Below are 27,578 nucleotides of genomic sequence, written 5' to 3' on the forward strand. Positions count from 1 at the left end.
TCGCCGGCCTCCCGCGCCGGCCCCGCGCCCTCCTCCTCCTCCTGCTGCAGCCGCCGCCCGGCGCCGCCATGCCCGGCCCGGCCGCCGGCAGCCGGGCGCGGGTGTACGCGGAGGTGAACAGCCTGAGGAGCCGCGAGTACTGGGACTACGAGGCGCACGTCCCGAGCTGGGGGTAAAGCGCCGTGCGGGGACCCGCCCTCCCTGCCGCGGGAGGGCCTCAGCCCGTGGGGAGGGTTCCTGATCCCCCGCTGCCGTGCTGGGCTGGGCTGTCCCGGGGGGCTGGGAGGGGACCCCGCTGCCCGGCCCGCTGCCCTGGTCGTTATCCACTCTTCCCCCACCGCCGCCTCTCTCCTCTTGGTGCCCGCAGCAACCAGGACGACTACCAGCTGGTTCGAAAGCTCGGCCGAGGGAAGTACAGCGAGGTCTTTGAGGCCATCAACATCACCAACAACGAGAGGGTCGTGGTGAAGATCCTCAAGGTGAGTATCCCGTTGATGATGTAGGGGCTTGTGGTGGCTGGGAGGGAGGGAGAGAGGAGCTGGGTTGGCAGGGCCAAAGAACTCTTGGATCTCATTCTTCACCCCAAAACTCCTGTTTTCTCGTTAAGGACATCGGGATGGTGTGTTTGGAATTGGATTTGGTGTCTTGCGTGCTGTAGCGATGTTTTGATGTCTCCACCCCTCCTTGTGCAGCGTAGCTCAGGGCTGAGAGTTCCTCTGGTGGGGGAGAGCTCCGAGTCCTGACATTTGAACAGCGTTGCGTGTTCTGCCTGTGTTTGGCAAATCGTGTCTGGCAATGCACGTCTCAAACAGCCCAGGGACTGCCATTTCAACAGGAATGTGAAGCCTGGAGGGGGGAACCCTTCTGTTAATCTCCAGACAGCCGGCATGTGGCCTTTTCAGAGCCAGGCTGTGGGATGCTCAGCGGTTAAAAAAACACCAATATTTTATATTCAGTCCTTTAGAGAATCTGATGTGAAAAATAACTTCATCACAGCCAGACTTCAAACTATGGAAACTTGAGGAGGCTCAAGGAGACCTACCAAAGTTTGGCAGTGTTGGTGACCTGTGTGCTGGTGTGTTGACCCTGGTGGGGTTGGGCTGTGGGGACCTTTGTGCAGCACTGGGAGGTTGTAGTTTGGGATGGCTGTGCACAGGTTGTACACTGCAGGGCATGTCTCACCGTGTTTGACACTGAAGCAACAGCTCACAGCAAGCTGTGCTAATTAGCAGCACTCTGTGTTGGTGATCTCAGGGCAGGCAGGGGAGTTGAGACCGAGATGAAAGGTTAGAGTTGCGGTATGTTTGGTTCTGGCTTGGCTGACACTTGTGGCTGTCACTTGTTGGACCAGTGGCACTTGTCACTTGCTCCCCAAGAGCACGTGGGAGCCTGTGTCTGACCATGGGTGTCCTAAGAATTTGGGCACACATTCATCCACAGTGTGCAGGGGGTTCTGAGCTTAGTGTGCCCCTGCAGCCACTGAGAAGAGCAGTTTTCCAGGACATGCATCTCTGCAGGGCTGTAGCCTTAAGGCATTCACTAGACGGTGTCTGCCTGTCTCTGCTGACATTCCCACTCTCTCACTGTGCCTGCTTCCTTGAGATCTGCCTTAACTTCCCAAGGAACTTGTCATGGTTTGTCCAGCCAGCACTCCTGGGAAAGGTATGATCTTCCATCTGCCTCTGGGAGGAGGCACACAAACCCCAGCTTTGGCTGTGGGCAAGGAGGTGGCCAGGTGAGCTGTTTGGGAGAGCCTCTGTGGCTGAGCCTGACGTCAGGGCAGAGTGGTGAGGTTCACGTGTCCTTGCCAAGCCAGGTTCCTCTGGCATGCTCCCCCTCCTTTGGATGCTTTCTGTGGTTTGGGGTTTTGTCTTTTTTAAAGCAGATGCAGGCAGAAATTTTTGCTGTGAGACAATGGTCACAAGTGGCAAGTGCAGAGCTGGATTTTACAGCAAGATGCCTTGTGGCTGGCCTGGGGAAACTGCACTAGTGCATGCTGCTCTGGAGCCCTTGGTGGCCTCTTTGGGACTGCTGTGGTTTATTGAAATCCTAGGTCTTGTCCCACATAGAAAGGCACCACGAGGCTGAGAGGAGGCTGCAGGGAGTGATCAGAAGCCCTGCTCCTTGCCTCTTCCCAGCCCAAAGAGCCTCCCCTGGAGCGATGCTGCCCTGCCTGTGGCAGCTGAACTCTGTCACGGCTGGGGAGCCTGTCAGCCTTGGACAGTGAGTCAGCTGGCAAGAGTCATCTCAGGGCAGCTGGGTGCTCCTTCTCCTTGGGGCCTGAATGTGTTGCCTTAATGCCCTGCAAGCAGGAGACTGGATTGTCCCGGATACGAAGTGGTTGGTGCTGCCGCTGGTTCCCCTGGCTCTCCCCACTTGCATTAACATGCAGACAGCATTCCTGTGAGTGAGCAAGGAAAAGCAGAAGGTCCAGATAAATAAAGATGAACTTTCTCCTCAGTGGAAACTGGGTCAGTGAAAAGGGAGTTTCAGAGCACCACGTTGTGTACATTATGAAAACCTGTGAAGTGTGGCAATAGCATCACTCTGATCTGTGGAAAGTGCCTCTGGTTTCCTGTAACTAGGCTCAAAACTTAATTGCAAACGTGATTGCATGTATCTACAGGGGAGCCTTAGCAAAGGGGCTGGGTGTCTCTGTTCCTCCTAACTGGGGAAAAATTTGGATTCTGTGAGATGAGAAATGCAACCAAAAGTCTTCAGGTTTTTGTGTGATGCAGGGATGGGTCAAAGGGAACTACCATGGTTGGGCAATGGATGCAACTCTTTAGCACAGTTGCTCCTTTCTCTTTAACATTTTTTGAGAGTACAATTTATGTTAGGTGTTAGAGTGAGTTTTAGCAAGAGTCACTGTCTTGATATCTCAGCTTCATGGGAAGTTACTGGTGTGTCTTCCTGGCCTTTGCTCTTTGAAGCAGCTTGTCCTTACTGAGCTCAAGCTAGCACATAGCAAGTACTTCCCCTGCTTTGGTGTTATACTACCTGAACATCTTGTACCATCCTCCACAGAGGTCAGGAAATTTTATCACCCTTTGATGCAGAACTGAGCCACAGAGATTTCCTGTGTGACTTTGGGCAAGTCCCTTAGCCTCAACAAAGCTGAGACTAGAGCATAGGTCCTGGTTTAGGGCTGCATGAGGGAGATAACTGCTCTTCCTCTTAGGGCAGCCACTTGCCTGGTTTGTCTGTAAGTGCTCCATGAAGACTTTTTAAGTTTGTACAAGGCCAGGGAGCTGAGGGCTCTGGTTGATACCACAGTGCTCTCAGCCTTTTGGGCTTCCATAAAGTAAGGTGTCCTGTTTCCCTGGCTAGCACCCAGCATTTCCTTTCAGTTCTGCTACCCCAAGTGCAGAACCAGGCATATCCTGCAGGGAAATGGGATGTTGTTAGTTGTGGTCATAACATATATCAGCAAAGGAAGGGAATTAAGATCATGAAATGACTTCGACATTACCATTTTCTGGATCAAGTGCCTTCCAAATATGATGCTCTTAATGTCACTTTTCCTAGGAAAATTCTGCAGCTCTTTTTTTTAAAAAGGCAAATGAAGCAAGCAGGTTGCTTCTCACTCCACTGCAGCAGGACATCAGGATGCACTGTGTAGGATGGTGTGTGCAAAGCAGTGGAGCAGGAGTCTGGTTTGCCACACAAGACACCCCCTGCCCAACATCCTCCAGAAGCTTTTATCTTGAGCAGTGAGGCAGAGGACAACTCCCTCCCTTTTCAGTGTATTCAGGGGGCAAAGAGTGAGAAGGTTCTGAAGTGTGGGGACTGCACTGTACTGACCTTCCTACCCCTCAGGTCAGTAGGGCATGTAGTCAGCCAGCAGCTCTGCTCCCCAGTCCCTCACTGGTGTTGGAGGTTCCTGTCTGCTGTTTGATCTGCCTGGCCTGGGTACAGCTGTGGCCCTGCTTCCTGCCTGCCTTGGGGCAGCCCACACCAGGAAGGGGGAGTGTGTGAAAGTGTTCTGTACGTCTTTTCATGTCGTGCTTAAATCTGATGCTAAGGTTTGACTCCCAGGATGAGGTCTGACATTCCTCAGACTGTCCAAAGGAAGTTTAAGACATCCTTGTTGCCAATGAGTCCTGTGTTGTCTATGTGCAATGCAGGTATCTGAAGCACAGCTCTCCTCTTCCATATCTTACCGCACAGAAGTTTTTGATGGACCACTGAGGTCAGTCTGTGCTGTCTCTTTGATGAGCTGCTCATTTTGTTTTTCTGCTAATGCAGCTCCAAAATGTCTCCCTGCATGCCTTTCAAGTGAATCCTCTGTTCTGGGGTAACAGTGTTCTTGGAGGATGTGAACAGTGTTGCAAGTTGCCCCTCTAAAAGCCCAAGGCTGACTTTCCACATTGCTTGTAACTGCTACAGGTGATACCATATAGTGAGAATGATGCTGTTATAATGAGTTACCTGCAGTTAGTGCTGGTGCTGAGTGTTGGCTGTACCACCTGTGTAGGTGTGTCCTTCACCTCCCAGTCCCCTGTACTGCATCCATCCTTACTGCACCCCCCTCCATGGGGGTGGAGATTACAGCATCCATGTTGGCAGATCTCTACAGGAATCAGGAGTCATCCTGCTTTTGTGATGCCCCTGTGTGTCCATGTATGCTCTGCTTGCCTGCAAAGCATTAAACCCATCATGAAGAGGCTGTTTTGTCTCCTAGTGAGGTTACTCTGCATAGGCACAACATGGCTGGAGGTAGGGGAAGAACGCAGATGCAAGGACAGGGACCAGTGAGATGAAGGTCCTGCAGCAGTGATGAAATAGCCTTTTTCTCCTTTGGTGGCTTTTGTCCCTCTGTACTGAGTCCATGCACTGGAAATTTCAACCATGTACACGGTTTCACAAGTGCGTTCTTGCTCGTTTGGCTTTGTTTTTCCCCTCTTCCCCCATTTGGGCTGTGTGAACCCTCCAGAGCTGCTCCTTATACCAGGCACTCTTGGAAGATCCTGCCAGTGTTGAGCTCCAGTTTTCACTCTAGTAACTAGAGAACCAAGTTGGGATGGTGGCTCTGCCAAGTTTTCTTCTATCTCTACAAGCTTTAGAGCCCACATACATCAGCTTGTTCTAGAGGGGGGCTGAAATGACTCTCATGCTGGTGTGCAGAAGGGATTGCACAGGGAAATAGGATTGGATGCTGTTGGTCCCTCAGGCTGGAGCTTTTGCCTGCATCAGTGACGTTCCACCAAAGCCATTCAATGCCTGCTCCTGCTAACTCTGTGTCTCTTGCTCCTCCTGCATTTGCATGCACTGAATCAGCTCCCACTGGCCCACTTCCTCCTCTGGCAGTCTTGAAATGAGCCCTTTTGCAAGAGAGATGGGCACACAGCTCTGGTCTTTCAAACACCAGTTGCCCACAATGAGCTTGGCAGAGTTGGCTGCTGGAGTCCAGCCTTGTGTGAGCTGAGACCAACTGGGACAGCACTGGGTGCCTTGCAGAGGCCTGGAGATGCAGCTGGTGACTCTCCTGGTGATGGTGTAACACCAAGGAACTGATGAGCTGCAAAGCTGCAGCTCCCGCTTGGAGAAGGGTGAGATACAGCCTTGTGTTTGTTTGCAGGGCCTGAAGGAAAGATTCCCATCCCATGGGATGGTGGTGGGGATCAGGGCTTGGTCCTCACATGTCTCACTTTTAGTTGACTGCAGAATTCTTGATGTATCATGGGCAGTTCTGAAGCCCCAGAACTTTTGGGGTGTGCCATGTTGGAATGAAAAGGATTCTGAAGGAAAGAATAAAACTGCCTTCAGAATACATGCTGGGATATTCTACCAAACTTAAGTATATTTTATTTAACTAAAAAAGCAATAGTACTTTTGTACTTTCAAGGTATGTTTTCCCCCCCTCTTTTCTAAAATTCAAGAGCAGCTCACAAAAGTTTGAATTTCCACAGTGGAAGTGCTAAAATGCAAACAACCAACAGAATGTTAACATAAGTGGTCTCCTCGATTTTGTAGCTCTTTGGAATACCATTATTTGATTTCCCAGCTGATGTCTGGCAAAATAAGCAGAGCTGCTCTGAAGCCAGTTTTCCTATTGAGCAATTGGTGTTGGGCTTTATAGGCCGATTATTGTGATCCTTTTGATAATACTTGCTAGAGACAAATGAGCTTCTAGTGCCAGCTTTTAAATGGTCAAAGCCTGTGACAGGGATGCTGCTGGAGCCTTTCACTGGTCCTGGACATTGTGTGTTCACATCTCCCTGCTTGTTCACTGGAAGCATCGTTGTATTTCCAGGCTATTCAGGCTTGGTGAGCAAATAATTGATTTTTTTTAATGGCATGGTGGAATACATTACTTTAGTTTCTCGTGGATTTGTATCTTTTGACCGCTAAACCTTCTTTCCTGCTGTGCTAACCCCAGTTTTGTTTCAGAGCACCTGCTGGGCAAAGCCCAGCACCTTGTGGGATTCCTTCAGAGCAGCACGTGTGCTCCTCAGCTGGCAGCATGTGTGCACTGCCAGGCTGCCTGCTCTGGGCTAATGTAAAATGATTTTTATGCTTTGGACTTAACTCGTATTTCACATGCCTTCCTGGTCACTGCTTTTCTTTCACAGTGAGAAAATGCATAGAGAACTTTGGATAATAAATCTAATTTCTCTCTTGGCTTGAATTCAAGCAATGCCTTCCCAGGTTGTTGGGGAAGACTGGAACTGGAGCATCTGACAGAACAGTGTACTCCCTTTGCTTTAGAAACCAAGCAAAAAAGATGTTTAGCCAGGCAGCCATTTATTCGTTCTAGACAGGAAGTGATGGTTGCAGTCTTTTATTTAAAGGTTTATTTTAGCAAACAATGTTAATTCTCCCAGCTGGTGTTTACTGCAGCTGGACTCCTTCCCTGCTTACAAATTTGCATGATCCTGTGGAAAATGACCCAGGATCTGTTCTCTTGGTCACAAAAAGGTGTTTTCTTCTGGATCTACCTGACTGCAAAGCTTATTGTGTGACATTTTTCATCTCTGCAGAGGGATAGCTTTGCATGATGCTCCCCAGTCTTTGGGCAAAGAGAGTTGGGATAGCTCTGGTCACTGCCTCTTCTGCCTGACTTTCAAGTGAATTGAAGCATCTTTATCCATTTGGCTGGTAGGGTGGGAATCCTGCAGCCACCAAAGGATAGGTGTTTGAGGACAGAGACCATCCTCCTGTGGCTGGAGGTGATCTTGTCCCTCTGCTCTGGGCATTCAGCTGTGAGCTGCATGTTTTGTCTCCACAATCCACAGCAACCTCACTTCCAGCTTGCCTGAGGAAGGAAGCAATTTTCTGGGAAACTGGAAAACTGGCTTGTGCTAGACAGTAATGTTGTTCTAAGGGTACTGATGCAGTTGAAGTAATTAAACCCCTCCCAGTGTAGACACGGTTAAAGTGAGACATGTCTTTTAGCCTGGTTTCCTATGGAAACGAGTCTTACGCAATCCTGCTGTCTGTCAGCCTTTCTCCCCCTCCTCCCCCCAGGAGTTTTTGCACTGGTTGGCCAATTTCAACCAAATGCGACAGAAGTCTCCAAGCTGTCAAGTTCGTACAGATTTCACAGGAGTAGGTGTTTGCACAGCGCAGAGAGACTGTGTTGGAGCCCCTTCCAGAGGGAAGGCTTTGACCCATACTGGTCACTGGAGAATCCCAGCATGGAGGAAAGCTTTGAAATACCTCTGGCGTGGGACCAGATGGAGTTGGAGGCTGTACCTGTGTAAAACATTGCCTTGCAAACACAGGCAGATCAAACTCAGGAGCAGTTAATTTTGTTGAGGTGCCTGCTCCTTTCCTCTGCTGGAAATCCACCTCCCAGTGCAGGAGGACTGGCCTGTGTAGGAAGCACAACCTGAAATGCTGCTGTTCATAGCCTGGTTTAATAAAATAGCCTTAAATGAGTATTGTTAAAAATACTCTGGCTGCAAGGGCTGGTGTTTGAGAAGCTATCCCTGCTGGGAGAGGCAGATGGTTGGAGGCCATAATAGCTTCGGTTCACATTTAATCCATGTGTGTTTGGAGTCAACATCCTTGGAGAGACAGATCGGGTGACTCTCAGAGACAGTTGTAGCAACCCAGACTTAATCCTGGTGCGTGGCTGATATGCTGCTCCCAGCCTGTAGTTTCAGCTCTGCTGGGCTCTGGGACATGAGGGAAGTCAGCAAAGTTTCTCTGGCTTGAACAGTTACCCCCAGTGCAGTGCTGGCCATGTGCTGGAGTGATTTACACCAAGGGGCTTGACTTGCCAGATGCAAGAGCTTGGGCTTGGAATGGGTTACTGGGCAAAAAAGGAGCCCCAGTGATGTGCCCTTGGATAGCACATGGTGTTTGCAGCTGTGGTGTGGGACCTGTGGGTGGGTGAAAGCTGTGCAGGATGGGGTGCTGGCCAGCAGTCACCACTGAAATGGGGAAACTGTTCCCCCCCATTGCTCTCTCTGAGGACACTCCTAGGCAATAGCTTTTCCTCTGAAATGACTTCAGCCATTGACATTTCTTTTGCCTCATCCTTATTTACTTAGTGGTGGAAAACCCCACTCTGAGTGTATCTGAGGATGCAGAGCTTCCCAGCCCTGCCTGGAGGCTGGTGGGGCCCTGGTCCCAGCTCACAGCTGATGTGGGGATGGTGTGACCAGCCTGGCCTGAGCTCTGCAGTCCTGCAGCTTAGCAGGAAAAAGTGCAAACAGTGAGGGGCTTTTAACTCTCCCTCTTGCTGAGACAGTGTTCGCCCAAGTGTCTTCCCTTGGTGATGTCAGAGATGCTGCTGGTGGTGATTATCTGCAGGCATTTCATTAAAAAAGACCAACTTTCTTCTCTCCTTTTTTCTAAAAGTCACTGATTTTGTCTGCTCTAGTGTTTTAGTGTGTGGTGGGTAAGGGTAGATTTCTCATGGAGATAGTGCAGAGCATCATTTTCCCATCCTGCAAAAGGTGAAAGAAACATGTGGAAGTGACTGGGAGACAGCAACTTCTGCCCCAGTGGGAGCAGTGGTTGCTATGAAAGGAGAAAAGGGAATCTTGGAGGGATGGAGGGATATCCTCCCCTACCCAGCTGATGCAAAAGGCCCCTGAAATAACTACAGCACAAAGGAAAAGGTGTTTCAAAGTGGGCTTTGGGTTCTCTTAGCTGTGTTCAGGGACTGTTTCAGCTCCCAGTCAAGTGCAGGTATTGCAGCAGAGAGGCTGGAAGGCATGTCTATCATAGCCAAGCCATTCATGGAGCACCTTCAGGATATCAGTGCCTCAATTCCTCTTTGAAGTTCCTTGGAAAACAGCTTGTGTGTGCATCTGCCTCACTGGACAAGCAGAGTAACCAAATTACATCCTCTAATTCCATCTTGGCCTTCTGGTAAGATCTGTGCATGTGGGTGACACAAGGGCGGTGTCTGTCTCCATGCTGACATAAATTAAATTAGTTCCTAATGAAGCATCCTCCTCTCAGGTTCCAAGATGTAGCCCTCACTCTTGCTGGTTTACATGCCCCTGCTCTGGCTGGTTGTCCCTTTGTGTGCAAGCTCCCAGGAGCACCAGCATTCTCTGGGTGCTGCTCTGGGGCTGTTGGTCCCACTCCCCAGCAAGCCCTGCTCAGCATCGCTCCAGCTCTGACAGCTGCCGTGGCCTTGCTGCCATTTTCCACAGTGGCTTTATGAGGTGCTGACGCTCCCTGTGCTGGCATTGGTGTTATTTTTGGCACTTTGCTTCAGGCTGAGATTCTCATCTTTTGGCTTTAAAGTCTAGCTCATGCCTTTTAACTTGCAAGGGAAGAAGAGCAGGATTCGAATCTGAAGGTTTCAGCCACCTGAAGAGCCTGGAAATACAGCATATTTTATCACTTACATAAATGCCATATTTTCCCACTATATAAAACCTTCTGTTCCTTCTCCTGTCTGCTCATATATTTCTGCCAGGGGTCTGAAAACAGGGATTGCCTTGGATTTGCCTGTAAGGGGAATATGAGTTGTACCATCAGCATTCTGTGGCCATCATAGAAGTGGGAGGCTGTGGCAGAGGTGAGGTGGTGAGCATGAGCTGCTGAGCTCCTGTGGCTCCTTGTCCTTCACACAGACATCTGCTAATGTGTGTTACTTTGGGAAGGTGTCTCATACCTTTGCCATTCCTCATCACACCCCTCCACACATACCAGATTCAGTGCCAGATGATGAATGTTTTAGAAAGCTCCAAGTCTGGGGAGGAGTGCTTTCATCAGCAGCCTCAGAGATGGGGCTTTACCAGCAAAGGGCTTTACCAATCCCTGCAAGATATCTCTGCAGTTCTTTTTAGTGGCACTGGTGGGGCAGGAGGGGATGTTCCAGCTATGGAATGAAGGACTGCTAGACTTGGTGACTTGCAGCTGGTGCTGCCCACACTGGTCAATAGCCAAGGCTCATTAAAAAGTCTCACCTCTTATCTGCTCTAAACTGCCTTTCATTTCCAGCAGGCACAGAGCTAGGGTTGTGCTGGGAGTGGATGAGTTACAGAAGCGTTCATTTGCATTGAAGTGAACCACTGGATCAGCAGAGTGTAAAAGCCAGCCCAAGCACTGAGCCTCTGCCTTGGGAGCAGCTGTTCTTTGTCACTCTCCACAGGGGGATGTCCAGAGGAAAGCTTACTTTGCAAAGAGGGCTCCTGAGACTGAGCAGATTAGAGGAGGAGTCAAAACTGTTTAAATGCCTTTAGGCTTTAAAAATAATCATGGTTATGGATGCAGTGACATGCAGTGCAGTTGGCTCTGTGCATTTGAGGTGGTTGCAAGTGAGGCACAGCAGTGTCTGAGCTTACAAGTAATCTTGGTGCTGGAGACTCTCAGGTTATTGTTTCATGGGATTCAAGTACTGATTGGGAAACAGGCTGAAAAGTGAAAGACTGGTTAGTGCTGGTAAACAAAAGCAGAGCTAGGTCCACCATGCTTGTCCTGTGACTCTGAGTGCAAACATGAATCAGTATGCTGAGGTTACCACATAGCAAGGCATACCAAGGCACTTTTAACCACAGTTACTGGAGTCACAGTTCTGTTTGTCTGGAGGGGTTTGATTGTCCCCCTGATGCATGGAAGGGTTTCATGGATGAGAGGGAAATCCTAGCTCATGCAAAGCATCTGTCTCCTCTTTGGTGCTCAAAATGTTCCCATGTGAGGGTGGGAGCAGAGAGAAGAGGGGAGGTGATGTGTTCCAGTCAAAATCAATGGCAGAAATCAGTGTTAATTTCTGAAAGGACTCTCACTTCTAATTTCTTTTGTCTATTTAAGCCAGTGAAGAAAAAGAAGATAAAACGCGAGGTTAAGATTCTGGAGAATCTCCGTGGTGGCACCAACATCATTAATCTGATTGACACTGTCAAGGATCCAGTGGTAGGTGCCTGTGTTGGGGGGATGTGCTGGGATTGCCTTCCCACCAGCTGGAGGCACAAGCTGGTTGGTTTGATGGGCTCCTCTTCCTGTCCACGTTCCCCAGACTCCTCAACACCCCTTTTGTGTCCTTTGTGAGTTGTCCTAGCTGATGGGGGAAAGTTTGGAAGTCCTACAAATTTCCTGTAAGAAAGTAGAGCCTGTAACCTTCTGTCTGGCATCTGTAACCTAAGTACCAGCCAGGGCAACTGGATATTAAGCCCTTTAATCCTTCTGGTTGTTGTCCTACCCAGTGACCAGTGGTCGTGTCATGGTCTGCACTGCCACAGTTCCCCCTTTCCTGGGGAGTTCTCTGTGACTGGCAGCTGGCTCAGGGCTGTGACTCCCGGCCTGCTGGCAGCCCTGGAGAGGAAATCCTGCTGCAGTGTCACAGTCCTGGCTGACCTCTCTCCTGGGAGGAAGGCTGGGAGCCCTGAGCTCCTGGTGACAGGTTTTGCCTTGCCCAGTGCTCTGTCTGTTCCATGGCGAGGGGGGAGCAGTGCTGGCCAAAATGCTGAGTTGGTGCTCAGAGTGTGGGGTATGAGCAGGGCTGCACTTGCCACGTCCTGCTCCCACCTTGCTCTCCCTAGTGAGGGCTGGGCAGGAAGCAAAGGCTTTCTCGGGTCTCTGGGAGCCAAAGAAAGGTCAAGTGTGTATTTTAAACCATGACTTTTCCTCTCTTGCAGTCAAAGACCCCTGCTCTGGTGTTTGAGTACATCAATAACACAGATTTTAAGGTGAGTGTGCCTAGTGTAGAGGAGGGAGGCTTCCCATTTCTGTAAAATGCTGTGATTTTCATATAATCCTCAAGAGCTGTGGGGGGAATTTAGAGTTTTCACAATTGTCAGCTTCACTTTTCTTTCTCCGTGTGAATCAGAAACCTGTTAATGGGCTCTGGATGAAAAGGTATAAAAGGTTTGTGTGCTGAATGTCCCAACTCTGAGGAGTAAGGTCAACAGGTTAGATATTCTTGCTCTCTTCTCAATTTAGTAATCACTGCTGTGCTATATATTCAGCCCAAGTTAATCCCTGAGCTCTGTTTACAGCAGTGCAGTTGATGGAGCTGGTCACACTGATTTATTCTGGAATCCTTCAGACCTGGGAACTGTGGGGTAGCAGAAGCTGGAGAGCTCATCTCCCACTGCTCATGGCCCTGGTAGTGAGGGATTGAACATTCCTGAATACATCTTAAGAGCTTTTTTTCCTTGTCTGAGGCTGTAGCATTTTCCCTGGCTCTTCTGATGTCTGGGGACTCCCAGGGATATTACTGTTCCCAAAATGAGGGTCCTTCTGTCAGACTGCAGCTACAACTGCCTTTGCTTCCAAAATGCTTCCAGACAAAAGGGATCTATAATTAGCAGCCACACCTATCTTAATGGTATCTTTGCTTCCCCCATGTGAGCCTTTACCCTAAATCACTAAGTCAGTGGTGGAGAATTAATTGAGCAGTTGCCATTAAAGCCAGCAGTCATCCCTCCTGCTCCATTCAGGGATCTCTTTCATTCCATGTTATGGGATGGTGTTTTTTTCTTCCTTTCTGTCCCAGATCATTATGTAGGTACAGATTTTGCAGGAAGCAGATGTACCAAACACCCAGAGAAGGATCTTGGGCTGGTGTTGGTTATAAGGGAGGCAGCTCCTGCAGCCCTGCATGCTGAGGGGCAGCACACATAGTTTGTGTCCCTCTGGGGTGGGCTGGTGAGCTGGATGCTGCCAGGTGGGATGTGTGTACGTGGCCAGAGCTGCAGGCATGCTGCAGTGAAGGTCTGAGTGCTGTTTAATCTCATGTAGAGATAACTGCAGGAGCCACAATTACAGCAACTTGCAGCAGCATCTGCCCTGACAGCTCTGGGTGGGGAGAGGAGTGTTGCCTCCATCAAGTAAACAGCCATGACAGGAGTGCTCTGTGGTGACCTTTCAGGGCTAATTGAAGCAGGTTTGATTTGCCTGGGCTTTGCCTGGGCTGTGCCAGTGTGTTGTGTGTTGAGAATGTGCCCCTGTGCTTCTGTGACCCACAGCCTCCTTGGAATGCTGGTCCTAGAAGTTTTAAACTTTTTATTTAGAGACCTTCTAATTATTTCATTGATTTTTATTTTTAATACCTGTCTTGAGATAAGCTACATTGCTCAGGTAGTGGTACACCTTGCTGAGGATTGCTTTGTGTGTCTCCAAGTCAAAATGTGATTACACCACTCTGTCATGTCCTTAGAGGAAAAAAATTTCCTCAAGAATATCCCCCAGAAACTGAAATGTGACATTGAAGTGGAGTGTTCAGCAGTACCTTGGGGCTGGTGGCCAGCAGGGACTCTGAACTGAAAATGCTGGGCTTGGGGCCCATGGTCCTTTGGCCATTCTGGGCACATGGAGAGCCTGGCTGGGCACTGCTGCAGCAGTGAGGAGCATTGGACTGGCACTGCACAAGTGACAGTGCTCAGCTCTGGCTGTTGCATTAGAAACAACTACATGAGCTTGCAGCAGAGTTTTGTAAGCTCCTGGGAGAAAGCCTTGCTCCTTGGGGAAGTCCAAATTCACAGCTGTACAAGTCCAGGACAGAAAGTATTGATGCTTTTGATGCTGATTGGTACAAGGCAGGAATAACTTGTCTTGGGAATGCAAGTGTGTCCCCAGGGCATGCAGTGTGGCTTCTTGTGTTCAGAGCTTATTTGTAACCTGAATTTCCCTAGCTGTGTATGGGGTGTGTGGGTTGTTTGATGCTCCACTCCCATGAGCTGTCTGCCTGTTTGAGTAGGTTCTTGGGGCTGCAACTAATTGCAGATTATAGAGATGCTTCTACTGAGGGTGCCTGTGGGTGTCTTCTTCTACATAGAAACTCCCAAGATGTCTCTTCCCTTGCTCTGAAGTGCCAAGCAGAGAGTACAGAGTACCTGAGACCACTTCTGTTGGTTGGTCTCAGCTTGCTCTGTACCTCCACATGTGAAGCAGCTGGAGAGCACTCAGTCATTGTCCCCCCGCTCCACAGTCCTTACCTCCCTGGGCAGCCAAGTTCTGCTGGAGTGAAATGCCACATGAGCTAATCCAGGTGACAAGGACCTCTTCTCTTTGTTTGGATGTGGCTGTTGCTGATGTGCCCATCTCTGTGTTGGCATCTGGATTCAGCAGCACTGTTGAGAGCCAGCATGTCACTGGCAAATCACCTTCAGGGTGTGTGAGGGGTTCCCAGGGCAGCCTGTGTGGCTCAGGACTGTGACTCCCAGCCTGCTGGCAGCTCCTGAGGGGAAATGCTGCTGCAGTGTCGGCAGTCCTGGCTGACCCTCCTCCTGTGAGGAAGGCTGGGAGGCCTTAGCTCCTGGTGACACGTTTTGCAGGCACCAGGTGGTTGCTGACCACTCTACAGGCTTTCATTTTTCTCTGTCCTGTTGGCAGTAATTGCTCACAAACTTGGATGTCTGCTCAATTGTCTCCTTTCTGGAAGTTCTTTTTCCTCCGGAATTTTTATTTTTTGCTTTGATGCTAATACTTTGACCCCTTTGCCTGTTCAAGTGGCAGAACACTGTTCATGTCAGTGCACCATGGAAGTGGCTGCTGGATTTCCTCAGCTCTCTGTGCCTGGGCAGAAGCTGCAGTTCTGTGGCATCCAAGCTGGGGCTGTGGATGATCCCAGATCAGAAGCACAAGCTTTTATTTCACTATTCTTAAATGATGGTATAAACAGGAGACTTAGGTGATACCTCCCCAGAGCTGATTACATTTTCTTAAATTACCTGTCTGGTCCCTTCTGGAAGTGACAGCACTTGCCAGGAGGATGAGCTGGAGCCAGGCTGGATATGTATTCTGTATTCTGCTGTGTGAGGACAGCAGCTTGTGTACAGGGTTAGTGTTTCTCTTCAGATCTGCTGCATTACTTGTCATCTGAGAGCATTCAAGCTCCCCACAGCAATTTGCCTTAAATGAAAGCTGCACTGCAGAGCCACATGCAACTGAGGAGCCATCAGTGAAATTAAATGTCTTTTGCTAATTGGTTTCAAGCTAGAAATGAGACGCCTGCACTTCAGCCACTGTCAGCTGTCATGTATTTTGTACCTGGTACTGTGCCTTTCATTGCCCCAGAGAGGCAAATGGGGACAGACAGGTCTCAAGGAGCAGTTCTTGCTTGGGTTTGCTCTAGCAGGTTTGGAGCTGAAGATGAGATGGGTAAGAAGGGTGAGCAGTGGAAGGTTGTTTCAGGATGTTCAGCCTGCTGGAGTTGTGGGTACAGTGGGCTTTTGAGTCAAGTCTTCCACTTCACCTGCATTTTGGTGATTTTTCAGGCCCAGTTGCTGGGAGGGAAATGTGTGCATGGGTTTTATCCTTGTACATCCAGAGTTTGTTTAAAAAAGTGGTTGTTGCCCTGCATAAGCAATGCAAAAGTAGAAAAGATTCTCCTCCCTTGTGTGGCTGCCAAGGCTGGATGCTTTGGAAACTGTTTTGCTTTTTTTTTTTTTTGTTGCTGCTGCTGCCCTGCACCCCAAAGCAGTGTGTCTCCTCACAGTCACCCTGTTGCTGTGCAGATGCTGCTTCCTGCACGTAGCCAGCTGTGTTGCTCACTCAAGGGAAAGGAATAAGCATTTAACTCCTGTCAGCCCCATGCTGGGGGAAGTGTGTCTCTGCCTCCTCAGGCACAAACAGGATTGGTTTATGATTGGTTCTGTGATGTGTGCCAGAACACCACCGAAAGCTGGAGAGGGGTAGTGGCTGCCTGTGGATGGGTTTGGCCTTTCCTGGTGCTCTGTATGGAGAAAGGAGACTAGCCCAGGTCTCTGAGCCTTGTGGGATCCTGAGTGCTGAGGAGATGTTTGAGCTGGGCTTGTCTGCAAAGGAGGTGTCTGTCCTGCCCTGCTAGGCTGGGCAAAGGGGATTTGGAGCCCTCTGTCAAAGCCTGCTTGAGGCAGCTGCCTGTGCAGGAGCCACTTGCAGTGGAAACCTTGGCTCTGTCCTTCAGAGCTGTCTGCATTCATTGGCTGCCTGCAGGGCTGAGCAGGCTCCTGCAGGGATTGTTCCCTGTGGTGAGCAGAGCTGGGCACTGCTGGCCTTGGCACTGCCAGAGGTCAGAGGGGCTGGGTTTCACAGGCAGCTCTCCCAGGGAAATCTGTTGAATGCTGTTTGCCCCACAGTGTTTGGGCTTATCATGGCCCAGTGCCGAAGGCCATGAGCCAGAGAAGCAGCAGCACTGCAGGTCTGAGAAGAAAGACATTGGTGACCTCCCTTCCATCCCCTCCCTTCCCACTTACAGCAGCAAGAGGCAGAGAGCCAGGGAATAGGGAAAATGAGGCCTAGTCCTGTAATGCCACTGCCTTTCCTGCCCTCCTCCTTCCCCAGGTGCATTGATGTTGCCAGGTGAAGTTGAACAGGGCAGTGAATGCCAGAAGGGGTGTTATACACACTTCTTACAGTGTTTGTAACCTAGGAGGCCATGTCAACAGACCTGGAAGGACTCAGCTGTCCTCTGCTGGCCCTGTGTCCTGCATCAGTTGTTCACAACTCAGGAAATCCATCCCTGCCATGGCTCTGTAGCTTGTGGCTATGTCTTTTTTGCTCCCTGCTCGCTTGTCTGCTTCACTGGGTTGCTCCAAAGCATTAGGATCATCCCAGCTCACTAGAATACAATGCAGTTGTGTCCTGGAGGCTGTTAAAGCTCTGTGGGTGTAAGTGACACTTGTATATTGTAAATGATTTCTGATTTTGGGGCTGGGTGGGGGCTGTTTGCTGATGGCCCTCAGTAAGGCAGGAACCTGAGGATCTCAGCATGGGCCTGGAGGGGATCCAGGGCCAGAGCTGCTTCTTTGGAATGTGAATTTCAATCCCTTGCTCTGGGATTTTTCCTGAAGCTTGCCAAGTGGTGCCTGTGATGGACAGCGGGCTCCAGTGCTGATGCAATTGGTGATTTGTCTGAGCTGTGAGATGATCCTTGTTTGTAAGAAAGGCCAGAGAGGTCTGGTCCCACTGCTGCCCTGTGAATGTCCTTCCTTGCCCTGCCCTGGCACCTTGCCTTGCTTTCCCTGGGAGAGAGGACAGCTCAGCAAGGTTGGACTGACTCCACAGCCAGTGACAGATACAGAGCAGAAGGTGAATTTTGGGCCAGCTGTGACCTGGTGTGGGAGCAGCAGGAAGATGAGTTTTCCTATGATGGTGCTGGTGGCACAGGGCAGGTTAAAGTGCCCCTGAAGCTCTGTCACTTCCACATGAGCTGCTGCAGGACACAGGAGGGAGAGTGGTGGCAGTGAGCACTTCCCAACAACTCAAGTTGTGCTCTACTTGGTCCCACAAGCATTCCTGTGCTCTTCAGTTGCATTAGCCTTTACCCTGGGATAGAGGAAAGCCTCTGTGGCTGTAAGGCTGGCTCTCTCCTTTGTGCCTCCCAACCCCATGCTCCTTTAGATTGATGTTTTCCTCTCCCTGTCACATCCTGAACACCTGGACACCTTCCATGTGTTCCCAGCACACCTTTGAATGCTGTTGTCAGTGCTGGAATACAAAGTCATCACAGTGACTTGATAACAGAAAGGAAATCACCACTTTCTGTGCCTCCTCCAGAGCTCTGTCCGCCTTGGACAGACAGCCAGACATCTCCTGCTGAAAAGTTGTGACGAGTCTGAATGATGCCAGTAGCATTTCACAGGGGCTCTTGCATCCTTTCTAGATTTCCTGGCAGGTCTGAGATCAGGAGAGCCCTCAGGAATGGTGGCATTCATAGGGATTCTGGAATGGATCAATGACTGGAAGCAGGTAGGGTGCAGGAAATTAAACTAATCCAAATCTGGAGTATTTATTTTCTCTCTTTTTTTCCTCCCTCCCTAAATCTGTTTCAGCAACTGTACCAGATCCTGACAGACTTTGATATTCGGTTTTATATGTATGAGCTGCTTAAGGTGAGTGGCATTGCACATGACAGTCTGGATGGGGAGACTGGGAACAAGGGTGGCAGTAGTGGGGCTCATGGGGCACTGTTGCCAAGAGGTTCCTTCTCTTGTGTCCAGTGCAGAATCCAAGTCTCATAACCTGGGAAGGTTTGGGAAGAGGTCAGGTTACCTGGCTCGTTGCTGTGAGGTAGTGCAGCCAAACTGGGGGCCTTTGGTCACCTCCAGAGTCTGTGATTCTCTGAGGTCTAAAGTGTCTGTGATTGTGTCACCAGGTAGAGCTGTGCTTGGTCTCCCTATGACTCTTGCACCATTGGGCTGCTGTGAGGAAAATCAACTCCCAGAAAAACAGCCAGAGCCAGGACAAGGCCCTTGAGGCAGGGCTGGGCAGCTGTGATGCCAGGGAGAGTAGAAGAGAGGGATTGGCAGCTCCAGGCTTTCCTCTGCTGCAGTATTCAAATGCAGCCCCAGAGGGTGAATGCTGCCACTAGTTATGCCTGCTGTTACATGTAACATCAGGATTTTCCTTTGACACCTCCCAGCCAAAGCTTTCCTTGCCCCTCCAATGAAAGGTGAGGAGTGCCCTGAATACCTCCCCTTAACTAGCCTAGCTTGCACTTCCCCATGGAAATTCCCTGCAGGAGCCATGGCAGGTCTGTGGGATGTGCTGCTCTGGCTCTTGGGGTCTCCAGCTGCAGGACAGGGGAGGCAGCAGGGCACAAGGGACAGCTGACAGCTTTGACCCATCCCAGGGCTGTTCTGGGCTGACCTGCTGGAGCAGCAGCTTGGCTGTCTCAGGTCCTTGGCACTTCTGGGCTGGCACTTTGCAGCTCCCATGCTTCTGGAAATGAGTGGGACAGGCTAGGAAAGCCCTTTGTGCTCCAGGACATGATGACTGAAAGAGACTTCTTAAAACAGATCCAAGGGAGGCTTTCTTCTCTTCAGCCCATGCTTGGCCACCTGTCTGCAAGGGAAGGACCTTCCTGCTGGGTGTGGGAGTGAGCCTGAGGCAGCCTGGGATTAGGATGGGAGGGATGATGAAGTTTAGTTGATACTTGAGACACAAGACACTAGAAGACACACACAAACACTAGAAGAGCTTCATCCCTGGAAGCAGTTTGTGTAGCCTGTTGGAGATCTCCTGGACTGGAGATCCAGGAGCACAGTTTGCTGTGAGTCCTGTGGGCTGTGAGGCCATGTGTCCCTGCAGGGTGTTCTCTGCTGGAGTGGAAGCTGTTGCCTCCTTGCTTCCCACTGTGGCACAGGCCCAAGGACAGCATTGCTTCCCTGGCACTGGTGTCTTGGATATTGAATGACTACAAGCTGTACCCTCTTTCTGTGCTGCTGGAGATGCCACAGCATCTGATAGATGTTGATGGATGGATCTCCCTCCCCTTGGAGATGAGAAAACAACATTCTCACCCCCTTGCTCAAGGGAACAGCTGTGCTGGGCGGGCAAGTGCTGCAAGGTCATGGGGCTGGGGAGCTTATATGTGCTCCTGCCTACAAGCTTGAAGCAGCTTTGCTCTCCCTCATATGCTATCACTTGCCTTTTTTAAGTGCAGTTTGGCTTAAATCAGCAGGGCAGAGGTGACTTTCTAACTTGAGTGTGTTTTGGGACACAAGTGGAAAGCCTCAGTGGAAGGCCATAAAACTGCATGCATGTAGGAATCATTCCCTTTCTAGGGAAGAGAGCCTGACTTAGGAAGCACAGGGCTACCCGGGACACAGGTGGGACACCTCTCTGCATTGTGTTCTTCAACAACTGTGCAGGGAACACAGGGAACACCTGTGATTGCAGTAGGGCACAAGGTCCGTACAGTCTTGTTGCCAGCTTGTCGCTTTATCATGTGCAGCATTAGAGCTGAAACTGCTCATTTCATGTGCCAGGGTTATGGCACTTCTTGTGAACTCTTGCTTCTGGCTGAGAACTGTTTTATTGGTAATGCTGTGCCCATGGTTACAGCCATGTCTAATGTGTGTGTGTGTGTCTGCCAGGCCCTGGATTACTGTCACAGCATGGGAATCATGCACAGGGATGTCAAACCCCACAACGTCATGATAGACCACCAACAGAAAAAGGTACTGTGACACCAGGGCCTACAAGCAGGGGTTTTCCAGGGAAACTGAAAACTCTTCTGCCTCTGTAGCCATAGCCCTGGCAGATACCCCTCTAGCCTGTACAAACCTCTGTAACCTTTCTTTACTGGCTCCCTTCCACCTGTGCAGGCATCAGGAGATGGTCAGAGTTGCACAGGGAAGAACTTCAGTGGGAGTCGATGGCTCCCTCACTGCTGGGGTGTGCTGGTTAGACCACAGGAAATGGGCAGCACAGGGGCCTACTCCACCCCACCATGGTACTTCTGTCCCATTGAGTGCTGTGTGTGCCTGCCCTGGGGATCTGGAGTTTGTGTCAAGGAACTAGTTGGTGGTCCACAGGTCCCTCTCTGTCAATCAGCAGTAGCTGCACAGGCAAGGCAAGGTGTATAAGGAAGGGAATCTCTTACTGGAGTCCATCCCTAGTAAGCAGGTTGTCCCTGCAGCTGTGGAGATGGGCTACCTTGTGCTGAGCCCCTCCTACCCCATTTTCTGCTCTCAGTCCCCAGGTAAAATCAACACTGCCTTCAGCCCAGCCCTTCTAAACAGTGGGATAAGACTTTTGCCTGTTCCCTAGTACTCAAGGACCTGGTGGTGCTGGTAAGGAGCCAGCTGCCCAGCAGTAAAAGTGTGGTTGGACTCAGAAGGCAGTGGAGCTGTCTAAGCTGGGCTTTACCCCACCAGCTGGTGTTAGGGAAAAGGGAAAAACCTGATCAGAGAACTGCTGAGAGCATCTGCTGTCCACAGAGGGCTGAGCTCCACCCTGAGCTCCACCCTTGCATCAGGGGATTGAGGTTTGGCCAGTGTGGCTTCTCCTGCCTGGCTGGTGACTCTGTGTCTCTCTTGCCTGCCCAGCTGCGGCTCATAGACTGGGGTCTGGCCGAGTTCTACCATCCAGCTCAGGAATACAACGTCCGTGTGGCCTCTAGGTACTTCAAAGGACCGGAGCTCCTTGTGGACTACCAAGTAAGAGTCTGTCTCCTCCTTGCTGTCTATCCAGTGATAACACTTGTGGCTGCACTTCAGCCACCTTTGGGTTGTCTGGTTTTGCCTGTCAGGGCATTGCCTGGGTTGGAGAGAGGCTGGCTGTGAAGTGCAAAGGCTGAGGCTGCCTGTGCTTGTGGGGAACCAGGCTGTGGTGAGTGCGCCTTTTCTGACAGCTTCTCCTTTTCTCCCTCAGATGTATGACTACAGCTTAGACATGTGGAGTTTAGGCTGTATGCTGGCAAGCATGATCTTCCGAAAGGAGCCCTTCTTCCACGGCCAGGACAATTATGACCAAGTAAAGACATTGTTACCTGGCTTACTTTGTGAAAAGTTTGTCCCCAGTTCATCTCTGTGTGTATAGTGGGAGGCTCTGGGGATGGGGCTGCCAGGCTGGGAGGATGCTGCTATGTTTGGTTGAGCCATCTCTGATTTTGCTGCCTTGTGAAGGAAACTTGTTTTCTGCACATCTTGCAAAAGCAAGTTTCAAGGGAGAAACTCCTTCTGTCTGGATGTTTCCAGAAGGAGGGCTCTTAGATTTGGGCAGCTCTGCCTCTGCAAAAGAGTGGTGGGCTGCCCTTCTGCTCTCTGAACATGCCTTTTGTTCCAGCTGGTTCGCATCGCAAAGGTCCTGGGCACAGATGAGCTGTATGGGTATCTGAAGAAGTACCACATAGAACTGGACCCACACTTCAATGACATCCTGGGCCAGTAAGTGGAAAAGTGAAATGCTGCCTTTTTTTCCTTGTAAGCACAGAGAGGGAGATAAACTGATGTCTGTACCCTTGAGGAACTCTGAGCAAAGGCCTGCTCGATCTTCTGGATAACGGTGCTGCTTGCAGGCTTCACTTGTTAGCTGCTTATGCCAGCTCAGGAAGTCACTGAAATGCAGGCTCTTTCCTTTTGTGTCTCCCATGATTCATGTGCCATCCCCTTTTTCTTCTCTCTCTTACATGTTCATATCCTTTAAGTGGAGATGTAGAAACTGCAGTTAAGTGTGGGCTGGGTGGCTCAGAGTCTTCCAGTTGAGATTTCTGGAAAGGACAAGTGAAATGGATGGAATAGTGAGGACAGCTTCTGTGAGGCTGGGATTAGTGAGGACAGCTTCTGTGAGGCTGGCTGGCAAGCCAGACCAGTTCTAGTCCCAAGAGTGTCACCCTGCCTGCCACATGCTGTTGTCTGGTCCCTGTAGACAGACGGGAATGTACAATGCTGTGCCTTTCCTGGCACAGGAGATCATACAGTTGTGTACATAAAGCAGAGGATTTTTCCACCTTTGGCAGGTGTTTGCTGGGCAGTAACTTGTACAAGGAAGAGCTATGGGCTGTTTATCACAGCCACCCATACTCAGAAGTGGCTGGTGGCAGGTGATGCCCCTGGGCCATGGGGGTAGTGCTGTGCAGTGACAGCTGGTCCCTTTGTCCCGCTGCAGGCATTCCCGGAAGCGCTGGGAGAACTTCATCCACAGTGAGAACAGGCACCTGGTCAGTCCTGAAGTCCTTGACCTCCTGGACAAGCTGCTGCGATATGACCATCAACAGAGGCTGACTGCCAAGGAGGCCATGGATCACCCCTATTTCTGTGAGTCAGTGCAGTAGCTGGGGCCAGCAGGGATGCAGTTGTGGGGGCACATTTTGGCTCCCCACTCTGCAAGAGCCTTAGCAGCTCTGTGGGGTTTCAGGGCAATTTCTCTGGAAGGATTTGCCTGGGTGGAGCTTCCGCTTTATTAAATGCTGTTTCCTTTTCCTGCCTGGTCTGTCTCCTGCAGATCCAGTGGTGAAGGAGCAGTCCCAGCCCAGCTCAGAAAATGCTGTGCTCTCCAGTGGCATGACAACAGCACGATGAGGACTGGAAAACGACGGGTAATTCAAGATGTTTACAAATAAAAGCAAAACCTTCGGTCACACAGTGAAGGGAAAAGAACCAAGGACCCCCCCCTCCTTTCCCTCCCCTTTATACTTGGCAGAAATCTAACCTTGGGGGGGGTCTTAAACCTCAGTTCCTCTCTGGTGGTTGTGGTTAATGTAACTCTAACCCTGTGGTACCAAAGCCCTGGGCAAATGGTCTTGCAAGAGCTAAATATGTAGTGATATCCCCAGGGCTCCACACAACTGATTCTGGTTCACATCTCTATGGATCCTTCTCTTCCTTCTCAGTCCAGCCTTCCCCACCATGCTGGTGGGGACAAATTGGTCGTTCCACCATCAGCCCTTAGCATGCCTCTTTCTAAACTTGCCTTTCTGACTTGTAGACTCTGAATGAACCAAATTCAGGCTGGGGGTCAGCAGGTGCAACTCTGTTTTGAGGTCCAAGTCTTTACTGCTCACTCTGGGCTTGAATTTGGCCCTTGAATTCCAGTTTCAATTGTGAATGCCGGGGTGGTTGGGGGGGGGGGGGGAGTTCAACAAAAACCAACCCACAAACCCAGCAGCATCTCGGGATTGGTTTGGAGCATTAAAACGAAGGCACTGATCCGAGTTGCTGGGGAGAGGAGATCCCCCCTCCAGTGTGTTTGACAAAGGCTCGCTCTGAGAAGAAACTCAATAGACCTGCTTTGGAAACTTGTGAATGTGAGGGCTGCTCTTGTGGCAGGAGAGGGGAGGGACTATCCAGACTTTCCCACTGAGCTCAGGAAAGTCAGTGTTGCAAGATTTCTTGTGATAGGTGTGCAACCACGTACCTCATGACGTGGCTCCCATGAGAATTCGTGCCAGACGCAGACTTGTGCCAGAGCACAGCTCTGGAGCGGTTCAATCCAGCACCGCAGCATGGAGGAGTGGAGAGGAGGCCGGGGAGGAGAGCACAGGGAGGGGGGAAGATCAACAAACAGCGGCGTCAGGTGGGGGCTGTGCAGCTCCTGATCCAGGCCTTGGGATCCCACGCAGTGTTTGAACAAAGTCAGCCATTTGTTGAATTCCGGGGTGCCGATCCAGTTGGGGGGTGGGGGGTTCGTCTTATGGGTTCTTTCATCAGATCCCTCGATGGCTTTATAGCCCCACAATTCACAGTTGCCTCCTCTACTTGTTCTGTGTGTAACTTCATCAAGTGGTTCTGGTGACACTCAAACCTAGACGCTGGAGATAGTGTTTTCCCACCAGCACCTAAACACAGAATTTCCTTCTGCGGCATTGTTGAAATAGTTAATTTTTTATAAGGTTGCAATGTTTCTATTTGAAACATCTGTTTACATTCCATATTCCAATAAAGTTCTATTGGCATCGACAGCAGGTCAATCCATTTGTATAATTCACTGAAACCAATAAATATCTATACGTCTGAACGTCTGCCGTCTCAAATCTATGGGATAGCCAGAAGGCCTGAGAGCTGGAGGCCTTGTCTCCTCCAGGAGGGCAGGTCAGGTCTTCCAGCCCCTCCTGACTGTGGTTTTTTGTGGGGATCTCTCACTCAGTCTTTGGTTGCAGTTCTTCCTGCTGTCAGCCCTGAGAATTTCTCTGGGGCAGATTGTCTCTGCTGCCACGGGGCTGCAGAGGAGGTGTGAGGGTTTGGGCACAGCGTGGGGCTCAGCTCTTGTGCTGCACTGAGGGACAGACCCGACTGCTGTTACCTGGTGGGTCAGACCAGGTCACCAGTGCACAGCTGGAGCTCGGGGTTCTCCACCTGTGCACCCCTCTGCTCATCCGCTTTCAGCCTGCGTGCATGGCTTGGTCTAAAGATGTGCTGAGTAGGGAGTAGCTGTCTCTTTGCACCTGGGGACTGTCCTGGGTGTCTGGCTGAGGAGCAGCCTGTGATTGCTGCCATCCTGCAGGGCCTTGCTAACATTTGCTCTCCTGCAGAGGCTGCTGAAGGCATTGGTGAGTGTTCCCAGCCCTCCTTCCATCTGCCCACCCTCCTGGCTGCCTGGCCTGAGGGGCAGGGGGGTCTCTTGTGCTCTTACACTGTGCCAGTAGCAGCAGGGTTGGTTTGGGGTTTTAATATCAAGTTTTGAACTGATTTTAAATATCTGTTGAATTGCTCCATTGAGAAGTGGATGTTTCTCATGGCCTGTCCAAGTTGCTATGGGAAAAGCTTGTCTGTTTTCCAGCTCTTGTGTGTTGGCATTCCCGGCTTCTGGAGGGGCAAGGCAGAAGAGGTGGGGAGAAGAAAAGTAGGTTGAGTGGGGGAACTTTGGTAGGTGAACACTGATGACCACTGTGTAGGAGTGTGCTGCATGCTTGACAGTGTCTGAACCTGGCAGTGAAATTTCAGGGTGGTACTTGGGGAACTGTCTGTTCTGTAAACCTGTGTCAGGAATTCTTTCCTGGTACCCTCAAGCAGAGGAAGAGAGTTGCTCTTCCAGAGACTGAAATGGCTTTCCCTGGCTGCAGTAAGCAGAGAGGCTGGAACAACCTGCCCCTTATCTCCCCATATCCCTACCCCAGCTCTAGGGTAGGATGAGCAGTGACAGATTCATCCTGGAGGGAAACAACAGCTGAGCAAGAGTAGTCTGGGAATGAGGAGGGTGTGGAGTCTCCTGATCCCAGGGCAGTGGGGATGTTTAACTGCAGCTTGCACCAGTTTATCTCTGCGGCCAGTGGCTCTTCCAGCACTCAGAGCAGGAAATCCTCTCTCCTCTGGACCTTAGCAAAGCATTCTCCTGGCTGCAAGGATGGCCAGGAGCTGGGGAACAGTGCTTTGTATCCAGGAAGTTAAGAAGACTGGGGAACCTGCATCTTCATTTGCTTTCCCCTGGAGAAAGTTAGGAGAGTCCTAGTGCATGTTCCTGGCCTTTCAGCTGGCCTGGCTCCAGCTTTCTAGCAGAGGTAGAGCACTGGTTTGGCTGAGTGCCTTGTAAGAGGAAAGGCTCAAAACTGAGCCCCAGCAGCCACTGAGGGATGCAATAGGAAATGGATGCAGCAAGCAGCTTTGCCAGCTTGTCTGTTTCAAGTGTGCTGGGCATGATGGACACTTTTAGTGGAATTGTGGGAGGTGCTTGTGGTAGTGGAGGGAAACTCCAAACAGCAGGTCATGGAAAAAAAGTCCAAACTTGTCTCTGGCTGTCCTTGACAGTTCTGCTTTGCTGGACTGCATCTCTACCCTGCCTTGCTCAGCTCTGCCTTCCTTTCTGGCCTCTTCCAAAGCAGGCTGAGGTTCCCTGCTGTCCCCAGCTCCAGAGGGCCATGGAGGGTGTGCCTGGGCCTGGCTGGGGTGGGTGGCAGATCGGGGGCAGCGTGCCCAGCCGAGGAGCTCCGTGTTGAGCTGGCAGTGCCCCGCGACGCTCACTTCCCTCCTCCCGTCTCTCCTCAGGTCCGATGCTGTTGCTCCCAATTTTCCATAAGCAGAATGAGAACCAAATCAAACGTCCCATCGGCGCGGTAGAGCGACGGCGGGCGGACTGCGCGGCGCGGGCAGGGCTCAGAGCGGGGCGCACGCCTGGCTGGACGGCACTCGCCTCGCCATGACCGCAGCCCTTCCCTCCGAGTGTTAAAGGTTCTTCTGCCTCTGTTTCCTTGTTGAGCTCTTCCTGACCCAGAAAGCGTGGAAATGTGAAGGGTGTGCAAAGCAGTTGTTGGTTAGTCGTTCCTTCCTCTGTTCCGGCTGTTCCCCCCAACCTCTGATGGACCATGGTTGGACAGCTTGTGCCTGTCTCTTCCAGGACATGGGGGTTGCAGGGGATGTAGTATCGTGATGGACAGTTCTATACTATAATTAAAAGAATTCTATATTGTTGAATAAAAGTTTTAAAAGAAGCATGCAAGGAGGAGTATTCAGTGGGGAGGGAGCTGGAGAGTGCTGGCAGAGCTGTTCCCTGTGCCTTGCTATGACAGGCTGGGTGAGGAAAGCAAGAGAAAATCGTACAAAGTCAGTGGGGCAGAGGCAAAGGAGCCACTTGCCACCTCTGGAGGTGTTTCTCCTTTCCCTCCTTAGGCCCCCACAGTCTTCTGAAGGTGCCTGCCTGGGTGGTGGCCTGACTGGTACCTGAGTGGCCTAATGCTGGTACCTGTTTTTTCCAGCCTTGGGGAGGCTTGGGCATGGCTCTGTCTGTGAACCACTGGAGCTCCCATCTCTTCCTCTTTCTTGGGCTCAGGCTCTCCTCCTCCTCCCCAGCACCATGACTGCAAAGCTGTGAGCCTGGAGTCCTGCCCAAGGGCCACTGCACTTCAGGAGATCCTCTCAGATGCGGTCCTTCACTGGTAGAGCTCAGGAGAGTCTGCCTGCAATCATGGTTGTTGGCCAAGCTGGGCTCTGGTCTTAGGTATTAATGAACCACTTGAAATTCTGTCCAGCCACCAGCTGGACTCTGTATGGCTGTACACGATTATTTCTCCTGTGTTGTCCCATTCC

The 27,578-nt window shown here is 50.8% G+C and overlaps 1 protein-coding gene across 2 annotated transcripts; it reads left to right on the forward strand.

Annotated features, from left to right (window-relative positions):
- On the forward strand, positions 1 to 26,963 carry CSNK2A2 (casein kinase 2 alpha 2). Of its 2 annotated transcripts, XM_030956080.1 has the most exons (12): positions 4 to 172; positions 368 to 479; positions 11,224 to 11,325; positions 12,048 to 12,098; positions 18,168 to 18,227; positions 20,214 to 20,297; positions 21,168 to 21,278; positions 21,493 to 21,594; positions 21,907 to 22,007; positions 22,729 to 22,877; positions 23,065 to 23,158; positions 26,541 to 26,963. In XM_030956080.1, the coding sequence occupies exons 1-11, from the start codon at positions 69 to 71 to the stop codon at positions 23,139 to 23,141; spliced, it is 1,053 nt and encodes a 350-aa protein (XP_030811940.1). In that variant the 5' UTR covers positions 4 to 68; the 3' UTR covers positions 23,142 to 23,158; positions 26,541 to 26,963. The 2 variants fall into 2 exon arrangements, with proteins under 2 accessions (XP_030811939.1, XP_030811940.1); XM_030956079.1 differs by lacking the exon at positions 26,541 to 26,963 and having other exon boundaries at positions 1 to 172; positions 23,065 to 24,573.
- Positions 26,964 to 27,578: the final 615 nt, after the last annotated feature.

This window comes from Camarhynchus parvulus, chromosome 11, assembly GCF_901933205.1.
Source record: "Camarhynchus parvulus chromosome 11, STF_HiC, whole genome shotgun sequence".
Lineage (NCBI taxonomy): Eukaryota > Metazoa > Chordata > Aves > Passeriformes > Thraupidae > Camarhynchus > Camarhynchus parvulus.